At 37.0% G+C, this 11305-nt stretch overlaps 2 protein-coding genes and 2 non-coding genes across 4 annotated transcripts; 2 read left to right on the top strand and 2 right to left on the bottom strand.

Moving 5' to 3' along the window:
• Positions 1–627: 627 nt before the first annotated feature.
• LOC129901477 (probable receptor-like protein kinase At5g20050) lies at positions 628–2260 on the top strand. Its single transcript, XM_055976670.1, has one exon. The coding sequence runs from the start codon at positions 688–690 to the stop codon at positions 2035–2037; it is 1350 nt and encodes a 449-aa protein (XP_055832645.1). The 5' UTR covers positions 628–687; the 3' UTR covers positions 2038–2260.
• A 1495-nt stretch (positions 2261–3755) lies between these two features.
• TRNAS-UGA (transfer RNA serine (anticodon UGA)) lies at positions 3756–3837 on the top strand. The gene has a single exon. It is a non-coding gene; the product is annotated as a tRNA-Ser (tRNA).
• A 400-nt stretch (positions 3838–4237) lies between these two features.
• On the bottom strand, positions 4238–4319 carry TRNAS-UGA (transfer RNA serine (anticodon UGA)). Its single transcript has one exon. It is a non-coding gene; the product is annotated as a tRNA-Ser (tRNA).
• A 570-nt stretch (positions 4320–4889) lies between these two features.
• On the bottom strand, positions 4890–10922 carry LOC129899428 (putative E3 ubiquitin-protein ligase RF298). Its single transcript, XM_055974395.1, has 3 exons — positions 10747–10922; positions 6350–8424; positions 4890–5739 (listed from the first exon to the last, which is right to left on the bottom strand). The coding sequence occupies exons 2-3, from the start codon at positions 8384–8386 to the stop codon at positions 5233–5235; spliced, it is 2544 nt and encodes an 847-aa protein (XP_055830370.1). The 5' UTR covers positions 8387–8424; positions 10747–10922; the 3' UTR covers positions 4890–5232.
• Positions 10923–11305: the final 383 nt, after the last annotated feature.

The following is an 11305-nucleotide window of genomic DNA, read 5'->3' as shown; positions in this document are numbered from 1 at the left end:
AATGAGACTTTATGACGTGAATCTGGATTAATCAGCCCCAAAAACGAATACCCAATACCAAATAAGAAACAAAAATAAAATAAAAATGGGACATTGATGTAGAAGAGTAATAGTAGGTAAACATCTTCAAATCATGCCCGGATCGGGTGGTAAGTTCCCTTCCTTTCTTAACTAAAGGTCTCGTGTTCGAGCATTGAATATTGACTGCTTTACCCCTAAAACGTGAGACTTTACTACACAAATTTGAATTAGCCAGACCCCAATAACAGATAGAAAACAAAAAAAATAAAATTTGAAGACATTATTGTAGAATAGTGATAGTAGGTGAACGAACATCTTCAAATCATGTCTGGATCGAGCGGTAAGTTCCCTTTCATCCTTAACTAAAAATCTCGTGTTCGAGCCTTGAATATTGATTGCTTTACCCCTCAAAAATGAGACTTTAGTACACAAATTTGAATTAGTCAGACCCCGATAACACGTGGAAAACAAAAATGGAGACTTTAATGTAGAAAAGCAATAGTAGGTGAACATCTTCAAACCGTGTTAGCAAGTGGCTTTAGTAAATTATAGATAGAGACTTATGGGGACCAGAAATAAATTCATAGTTTGCCTAGTCTTGACTTACATTTTTAATAGTTTGATCATAAAAATGAAATTTAAAAGAATGAAAATTTCTGTCAATTGATGGAGGACAAAAAAGCTTATTCCATAGCCATTTCACTTGTGATTCTGTTGATTACAGTCATCGTTATCGCACGTGTAACGTTGAAATTTTCCGAGACATTTTTCCTCATTTTTGGAGCTGATATCGCGTTGATTGTTGGTGTTGTTGCTGGTGTTTTAATCCGAAGGAATTTCAACAGCAGGAGACTATTGCTAGAAAATCAATTAGATTCAGATGGACGCGAGTTGAGGATCGAGTATAGTTTCCTAAGGAAAGTAGCTGGTGTTCCAACTAGATTCAAGCTCAAAGAGCTCGAAGAAGCAACCGATAACTTTGGATCGTTGGTAGGACGAGGATCATCTGCTTGTGTTTTCAAAGGAGTGCTTAGTGATGGTGCATTAATAGCTGTGAAAAGGATCGAAGGAGAGGAACGTGGCGATAAGGAATTTAAATCAGAAGTTGCAGCTATTGCTAGTGTTCAACATGTTAACCTTGTACGTTTATTAGGATACTGTAGTGTTCCTCCATCAGGACCTCGATTTTTGGTTTACGAGTATATTGTTAATGGATCGCTTGATAATTGGATTTTTCGAAGAAGGGGAATTCGAGGTTGTTTGTCGTTGGATTTGAGGCGTAGAGTTGCTTTGGATGTGGCTAAGGCACTTTCTTATTTGCATCATGATTGTAGGTCGTGTATTTTACATCTCGATGTCAAGCCTGAGAATATTCTTCTTGATGAGAATCATCGTGCCATTCTAGCTGATTTCGGGTTGTCTAAGTTGATGGGAAAAGATGAGAGTAGAGTTGTCACGACGATCAGGGGTACTCGGGGGTATTTAGCCCCCGAGTGGCTCCTGGAGAACGGGATTTCTGAGAAAAGCGATGTTTATAGTTATGGAATGGTGCTTTTGGAAATGATTGGAGGGAGGAGAACTATTACTGTGGCTGAACATGGAAAGAGTACTAATCAGGGTAATTCCAAGAGTAAATTCAGCTACTTTCCTAAGATTGTGAGTGAGAAATTGGAGCAGGGGAAGATCATGGATGTCGTGGACGAGAGGCTCTTCCACGAAGCAGCTACAGGAGGTGTAGCTGTAGAAATGCAAGTGAAAAGATTGGCGTGTGTGGCGTTGTCTTGCATCCAAGAACGGCCTAGTTTTAGGCCAACCATGACACGAGTCGTGGAAATGTTGGAAGGTCGTGTGCCAGTAGAAACGCCTGCACAAACGACAATGTTGATCCTCGACCTACTAGACGAGGAGGGTGTTGATCATCATCCCAGAATACCTAGGGTGGCTGCAGCCATGGCAAGATCTGGTGATACTAATTCGCTTCGCTCTTTTACAATGTCTATCCTCTCTGGGAGGTAGTACCTATGTAATACATTTGAGGGATTTCGTTTGCTTTCTGTTTAATTTTTCAATATCAATAGATTGATTGTTTTGCTCCTTATCTATTGAAAGGAAAAAAAAATCTGTAAGTGTTGTTCCTGAATCAGAAAGAGAGTTGTACTTGGATTCTCCCAAAATCTAAAAAGTGTAAGCATTTGCTTTTGTTTTTACCAAATTATATAGGTCTACATATTTTCTACAACTCTTTTTGCTTCTTTTATTTTTGATTGCTTTTTTGGGAGGATACAATAGTCCTCGTTTATTTTTTCTAGCCAGTATACATAAATTATATACTGATTATACTAGTTAAAACACAAGACGTGTTCAAATTAAATGGTGTTGACTTGAGTAATAAATAATACACCCAATCTATCTGGCATCTATCTGTATCTATATATATGGAATGATTCAACCCCTCCACCCCCACCCCAGGCAAGCAAACTGGAGTGTGGACAATATAACATTAGGACTCAACAACGGGTGAAACAAGAATTTCGTAGGTCTAACACCATTATATTTTGTTACACATCCATTTTTATTTTCTAGTATTAGAGACGAATTCAGAATTTAAGTTCTATGAATTCAACCTTTAAAATTTTTAGCATTAAACCAATTATAGTCTTAAAATTATAAGTTTAGACTTATTATTAGTTGTTGCTTCAATAAATTTTACATATAAATTTACATTCTGCATCAAAAGTAATGGACTCAGATAAATCCACCCCTATTCAAAGTGGTGTTCTTTTGACTTTGCTGAGAACTTTCCTAGAAATTATGCAACTAAAATTCGCATTTGGATCTGGCATCCATCATCACTGTCAAATTTGACTTGCTTAATTTAATGGTATGGTTTCAAATTTTGAAAAGTAAAAACCCAAAAATAGTATTAAACAAATAATTATATTTCGTGTTTTTTACTATACTAATAGGGGTGCAAGTTTATTCTCGTTGACTTGTTATATTTTAGGGGAGTTTTCGCATATAGCAATTCAAAAATTTCTTAATTATGTTCCATAGCTATAGTTGGCTAATTATAATTCGTAGCTATAGTTATAGCCGTGATTGTATAATTCGTGCTGCATTTATATATGTTTGTATAATTCACTATACGATTCACAATTTTGTATAACGTTTGTATATTTCATTGTACAATTCATGCACAACGTTTGTATAATTCGCTATATAATTTGTAGTATTTGCATATTTGGTTATACAATTCGATTCGCGTACAAAGTTTGTATAAATCGCACGAATTATACAAAACTCAACTGTATAATCACGCGAATTATACAAAACTCAACTGTATAATCGCGCGAATTATACAAAAACTCAAACTATAATTACAGTTAGATGTTTGTCGCGAGTCATAATTAATTTAAACTATAGCTATGTTAACTAATTAATTAGTATATATTTCCTTATCCGTGTAATTTTTCCTATATTTTATGCCTTTATAAGGAGATTAGGAGTGTTCCAATATCTCATCAAATTTTGTATTATTATGAGGTGTCAATTGTTTCAGTCATGTGGAATAAATTTGTAAAGTTCTCATTCTTTTTCTTTATTCAAATATGCTATTTGATCTATTTCATCTTATATAATAAAACCGAAAAATCAAACGCACGCCTTGTGATAATATACTTTCACCTTGAAATATTTGTATGGTACTTTTGTGAACAGTACTTGGGCATCAATTAGTCGATATGTCCGAGTGGTTAAGGAGACAGACTTGAAATCTGTTGGGCTTCGCCCGCGCAGGTTCGAACCCTGCTGTCGACGTTTTCGTATTTTGTTTTGCCTACTTTTCGACATATTCGTAAAGCTTATTATTAATTGCACCGTCATAGAAGGGTGTTTCCGCCATTGGATGTAACAATATAGGTACAACAAATAGTCTAGTCCAATCCAACCCCACCTTATATATATAGCTCGAACTTAAAGCTACATGATTGTATTGCTGCCTTTTAGATGCATCCGTCCATGTGAAGTGTAAGAAGGGAAGTGTGTACGCTGACCTTAATCCTGACTGAAGAAAAAATAACATGTATGAAGAAATCAAGTATCAAAGCAGCCTGAAAAAAGAACAATAACTATGACAAAATAATACGATAATTGAAATTAAGATGGTAATAGAAATCGAAGAAACAAGAAAAAGTGGAAAAGAAGGAACAACAAAAACCGTCGACAGCAGGGTTCGAACCTGCGCGGGCGAAGCCCAACAGATTTCAAGTCTGTCTCCTTAACCACTCGGACATATCGACCTGTTTATAATTATGATCACCTTTTATCATATAATACCCTGTGAAGTTAGAGGAGTTGTTCTCAAGAAACCAATTGTAGATTATTATTTTTTACAAAAATAAAGAATCCAAGACAATATGAAAGCATTATATAACATTTTGAAAGATAAAGACTCCATTCCTAATAGCGTAGCCTTATAATTTATATCAAACACATTTAGACTTGATCACTTTTCTAGCTAGAAGATTTTTGAGTCTAGTTGATCTATAATGTTGATATAAGTCACTTTACTGCCCAAGAAAACACATGAAAACTATCACTATGAAAGGAAAATATCTTTTCAGTAAAGAAAAATATTAGGTGATTCTTCCCATCTAACCTAGTCTTGTAACCTAGTCTTGTAGACAAAATTACCTGATACATATTGCTGATGTGAGGTAGTCGAGGTGTGCCACAGTCATGAAAAAAAAAAGATTGCCAAAAGCAACACCAACAAACATTTCCCAATATAATAAGATGAAAAATAGTTTACAACAGCAACATACTCAGAGCTTCCTACCTTGTGAGGGTAACAACATATTTTACGATAATTGAAGAAAAAAAACAATATGTAGTAATAGCTCAGGTAAACTGGAATCAACAAGCAAAAAGAACCCATTATACAAGACATATAGACCAAGTTCTCCTGTTAGGTACAAGAAGATCTAACACTTGATAATTGAACTTTTACTAAAAATTTACAAGGTCCATTAGGCAGTGTCCTTATTCTACACTCTTTTAATACTACCTATCTATACCTTTTTGCATTTTTGTATCAACTAAATTAGCTAAGGTATGATGTAAAGGCCGAAAAAGGGGACAATATGAACTGATAAATTGTCTTGCCTGTCCCTTGATAATGGATTATGTATCACTCTTAAGATGATTCTGGCGCTAACTTCTAAAAGAACGAGCAAATCGAACATTAATCCGTTGCTGAATTGGCGTCCTACAAGAAGGACAGTCGTTCATTCCTTGCTTTTCGTGAAGCACGTTGCATTGTGCACAAAGAACCTGATGAGCGCATGGGAGGAAAACCACCGTCATTTCCTCGCTCAAACACATAACACACTCCCTCTCAATTTTCACACTAGCAGAGCCAAGATTTTCCTCAAAGACTGCCACGTTCTTTGTGGTTTTAGGAGATTGCGGTCTCGTGTTGTTGATGCCTCTTCTGAGTGCTTCTATTTTTGAACCTTCAGACTGAAATCTTAATAGAGAGATTTCACTCTCAAGCTTTCGGATATCTTCTTTACATTTTTGCATGTTGCTCTCTGCCATTTCTCTAATATTATCCTCCTCCATTTTACTCTGAACTCCCCGTTTCTCCCTTTCAGCCTTAAGGGAATCAGCCTGCTGAAGAAACCTCCGTTTCTCCCTCTCCTGCTGCTCCGACAGAACCTGCAATTCATGTTTTTATCGTGCAAGTTGAAAGTGTATAGCACAGTATGGTAAAAATCACTTGAAATCGAAATAAATCATTTCAAATAAAACCGCACCAGGTTTCTTCTAATGTGATAACTTATACTAGAAAGAATATCAGATTGCAAATAAATTATCAAAAGCCGAACTGCTTGATATATGCTAGAGCAACTATCACCGGAAGTTAATAAGTAAATCAGCAGACAACAACACACCCATTATAATCCCACAAGTGGGGTCTGGGGAAGGGTTGTACGGAAACATTACCCCTACCTTTGTGGGGTAGAGGGGTTGTTTATGATAGACCCTCAAATCAAGAAGATTAATAATACTTCTAATTGTAAATCAGTAGACGTTCTACGAGCTTTTGTACAAAAGGTATGTCATATAAACTACTCCCTCCATTTCAATTTGTTTGTCTAATTTTGACTTGGCACGAAGTTTAAGAAAGTAAGAAGACTTGTTCTTTTTGAAATAGACTAAAAAAGAAAGAAAACCAAACAAATCGAAACGGCGGGGTTACCAATATTTGTAGACAGTTACGACCTCAATCAAGAAGGCAAAGAAATTTATTCCTACAAAAGAATACCTTAAACTGGTTCTGGCGCGTTTTGGCTCTCTCTAGTTCCTGTTCAAAATGAGCTGTTTCACGTTTCAGGTTTGAGAAATTATCCTGCAATGAGCCCTTCTCCATCTCCCATGCTTGGCACTTCTTCAGTATCTCCTGCTCCCTCGCAACGGCTTGGTGGAAGTTTGTAGAAGACTCCAGGGCAGCCAGCGTCGCAGCATCCATCTCCTTCTTTAGCGCAGCATTCTCCTCCTCAAGCCTGTGAAGAGTAGAGTCGGCCATCTTAATCTGGCCACTGGCATTTGACAATGCATACTCCATTTCAGAAAGCCTCTTCATGTTGCTTTCTTCCACCATTTGCTTTTCCTTCTGAAATTTCTCGGCCTCTTCTTTCTCTTGCTTCAGCATTTTAAGCTCCCCCTGGTCCTTGCCAAGCCTCCGAGCAGCCTGCATAACCTTCTCATTGGCCCAATCAGTCCACCCTTGGAGCTCTTTCTGCAGTGTCTGCATATGGGAAATTAGCGACAATATTTTTTCGTCTTTCTTATTTTGTGGGACATGTTTCCCCAAAGACTCATCGTATGGGATACCAGCATAATAGTCTAGAACTTTAGGAGGGGCAGGAGTGCTGCCAGGGGTCTTTGAGGAAGACTTGGGCTCTGGAGTCAGTGATGCAGAAATGTTTGTGTTTACAGCAGGCAATGCACAAACAGTATCTTGGGTGGCTGGCACACTAGCAGTTTCACTTGAAGTTGCAATGGAGGGGGAGGTGCTTGAAGTATGAGAACAGCGTACTGCTGAAGGGCCATTGCTTTTAACTGTAGTAGCTAACTTAGAGTTAGTGCTCTTCATTACGAGATCAGAAGAACAAGATTCAAAGTTCAGCGTCTTGTCCAAAACCATACTGCTCCAGGTGGTGAGTTTCGCTTTAAAGGAACCCTTACCCATACGGCCTTTATAGCTTTTCTCAAAATGAAATGTCTTTTGTCTAAGCATATCTTTCTTGGAGTTCAGAGATGATCCCCTTCTCCCAGTTCCACATTTTTCTTCTAAAATTGCTGCTTTCGTTATAGACAGTACACTCTCTCCGCCAACCCCTGCAGACTTACTCTTCGCTACTGGAAGACGAGCTGAACTTCCGTTTGCTGTAATTTCCACTCCATGAAGATGTGAGTATATAGAATTAGACAATTGCGCGAGGGGATCATCACAAGGAACTTCAGACTGCAAACTTTTAGCAATTGGCATTGAAGGTGTTGACGACTGTAGTTTATCCAGGTCCAATTGACTCACTACAGAAGCCTCCATAGGTTGGGCAAGTTTTGAACCGGATGAGCTTTCTCTCGGACTTTCCAAACTGTATTCACCCAGAAAATCTCCTTCTATGGCACATGCATGTAACAGGTTCAAATCACATATTAACAGACACCACATTGCTTCTGCAACAGTAAAATCTGGCTTAACCTCCCTCAGCACACATATCATCTCCAACATCGTGTACTCTACTAGGCTATTCAAATCCTCAAACATGAGAGACATCGAAGTATCCAATTCTTTTTCCCTACTTAGTAAAGCCAAGGCACCATCAACAATAGTTGAGACAGCATCCTTGCTACCATGATAAAGGCCACTCCTCAAAATGACCCATTCAGCTATTTCCTCACTATATCCACATTCAACAATCCTCTTGATTGCACTCTGGAAAGTTGCGGACAAATTATGAAATAAAAGTTCCATTAGCTGACATGCTATTGTATCATCCCAGTCGGCGTGTAGTAAAGTTTCCACTGCTTGTTTCTCATTGGACTGATGACACCTGCCCTCAAGTGAACCAACCTCATTAGGGGTGCTTAGGAGTTGTTCTTCTAATAGCTCATACCTTGGAAATTCTGTAAGGGATAGGGCAGGTGTATCAATAGGAACGTCTAGAGGAAACTCAGATAAGAACTTCCTCTTGTTCCTACTACCTTTTTCCTGGGCTGAAACCACCAATGACTTCCCATTGGCACCATCACTGCTGTTATGATCACCCACATTCATTATCTTTTCAATGATCATTAAACGTTCTGCGGTAATCCTATTGCTTGTATCTTTATCTGCAGTTCCAAAAGTTACAGCGGAAGGCCATTCAGAAATAATGAAGTAGGCACAGGGGAAACAAACAATAAAAAGAAAATGTAGCAGCAAAAAGTTAGAAACTATAGAGTAACAGACAACAACAACTCAGTCCCCGACAAGTTGGGGTTGGCTATATGAATCCTCACATCTTCATTTAGAGCCTGTTTGGATTGGCTTATTTTAAGTGCTTTTAAGCCAAAATAGCTTTTAAGCATTTTTGGAGTTTTGGGTAAATTAAAAAAATGCTTGTAAGCACTTGTTGTTAAGCCAAAAAGACAAAAATAAATCAAAAGCCATAAGTTAGAAATCACAACTTATGTCTTTTGGCTTATAAGTCAAAAGCAATACGCCCATCCAAACAGGCTCTTAAGCTCATTTCATAACGAATAAGACACAGAGAAAAAATGAAGGGATGGATTTTTGCATTGACTGAAAAATACTAGATTATCTAAATACAACTACACCTCATTCCAAAATTAGTTGGGGTCTACGATATCCTCTATTTTGATTCCGCTCTAAATCAATACTCAACATTTGCTCTTTTAAGACAAACTAGTCTATTTTAAAGACTCTTACCAGATGATCTGATTCTAGAAAAAAAATAACAATAATGAGAAAATGAAAACAGAAACACTGTTCAGAAATAAATGATGAGCAGGCATACCTCTGTGACTTCAAATTTATTTTGTCTTCCAATTTATTTTAAAAAGTCACTATGAAAATAGCTTGATGTTCAAAACGTCACATCGAATCATAGTGTATGAGTTTTATGTTAATTATTGTATGTGGTGGCATGGATGAAATCCTTCTCTCCTTAACTAGAGGTATCGGATTTGAGACTTAGGAATGAAGGATCTCTCATAGAGAATGCTTACTCTTTTAATAGGTCCTATGCAGCTCGCATTTCGATTAGTTGGGACAATAGGTATCGAATACCATATGGTTATACCAACTAAAAAAAAGTCTTGATGTCACTGTGCTTAGTTAGATGTTCCTATTCCACTGTTAACTAAATTAAAAAGGGAAATTTCTAAATGTGCTCCTAAAATATGCAAAACGGTTAAGATTTTCCTACGTTACTAGTTGAAGCGAAGTACATCTTTTTTGTTACAAAGTGGGCTAAATTTTCCCTTATTGACTGACAATCAATTACTAAAATCCTAATCTCCACTATAAATATATAGTTCAGGGGCAAATCTGGATCATTTCGCATAGTACAGGGACAAATTTGATCCTTTCTCCAACTTTTAAATCTTGAACCACTACAGTACCTCGTTCACGCACACCATCCATTCATGGCTATGAGCCCTTTCTTAACCCACTCATCTACACCTACAAACAGCCCTATTTATCAGAAAATTCCTCTACTTCTAGGTCGTAATCCTTCCGGCTTAATTATATAAAAGTTTGCCCAACAGATCCTTCTTCCATTCACAACAGATTAGCCAACATTTTTATTTTTATCTCCATTCACTCACCTCATTGTCCTACACATTTTATTGTCTGCGTCACATTAATTTCACACAAAATTCATGCCTGAACAACGTCAATTATGTTTCATCTTCACTAGCACCAAAGCCAGAATCCTATGTAAAAAAAAAGTCAGCCTGGTGCACTAAGCTCCGGCTATACACGAGGTCCAGGAAAGGACCTGGAGTATAAGGGTGTATTGTACACAGCCTTACTCAGCATTTCTACAAGAGGCTATTTCCAAAGCTCGAACTTATAACATCCTAGTCACACGGAGGTAACCTTACCAATTACGTTAAGGCTCTCCTTCTAAAGTCAGCATCTTATGTATACAAACAACTCAAAATTATCTGTTGAATTGAATCACAAAACAAGCATACTTATGACACAGTACAAATGAAGCTTCCAAAGAATCAATTTTCTGCAACAAAAAGCTCAAAACAATCAAAGGGGAAATACCCATAAATCAAGAATCTACAAAATAAGGCAATTAATTAATCAAGCAGTAGTCAACCAAGAAACAAATACCCAATAAACCCTCAGCTCAAAATCTTGCACAGAACCCAATAAATAATCCAAAACCCAAAGCAACTCGGCATATAAATACAATCAAATAACAAGGGGAAAATGACCACAGTGAAGTAAAATGACAAGAAAAACAAGATTTCTCATAAACCCATGTAAGAACAAAGCTAGATAGAGCAAAAATTCAATCTAAAATCAAAAAGGGTATCCAAGAAAATACATTTTTCTGCATATCTTGTGGTATTCCCCCACCCCCACCACCCACACACACCCAAAAAACTACTTTAATCAAAAGGATCACTCACAAAGATGTTGTTCCAAAGGAAAATCGCAAATGGGGTGAATTCTTTTCTGCTTTTTTTGCTCTTGTGAGGCTATTGAGTGCAGAATACTGTGTGACTGTGTGTGTATTTGGCTCTTTGCTATATGCTCTTCTAACAGCGCGGCTTGGACTGTGGGGCAACCCTTTTGTCTTTGATCACTTTTTGATGGTATTGTTTTTAACCAGGGTTAGGTCATTGTGTCTCTTGGTTAAAAGGGAAGAGGGAAAAAAACCGGTTCGGTACATTAAGTTCTTCGAAATTTCTTTTTATTAGTACATAAGATATCACAATTTAAGGAGAATGGTAAGATGATTAGAATCCTTTTATTTTGAGCCTCAAGAATTAAGAACTCTTACATATTAAATGAATTAGATTGACCAGTACAAAAACAGTTTTACCGTCCATAATAAACGTATTTGACTCAAATTATTATTATTATTATTAATAATAATAATAACAATATCGCTGAACTATATGCTTTTCGTGAATGGCTACATTTATATTTTTCTTTTATATAAACTATTTGATTTGTTTCAGTTTA

The sequence above is a fragment of the Solanum dulcamara genome, chromosome 8, assembly GCF_947179165.1.
Source record: "Solanum dulcamara chromosome 8, daSolDulc1.2, whole genome shotgun sequence".
Classification (NCBI taxonomy): domain Eukaryota; kingdom Viridiplantae; phylum Streptophyta; class Magnoliopsida; order Solanales; family Solanaceae; genus Solanum; species Solanum dulcamara.
The sequence above is the reverse complement of the archived record's forward strand: the minus strand, read 5'-3'. Positions and strand labels throughout refer to the sequence as shown.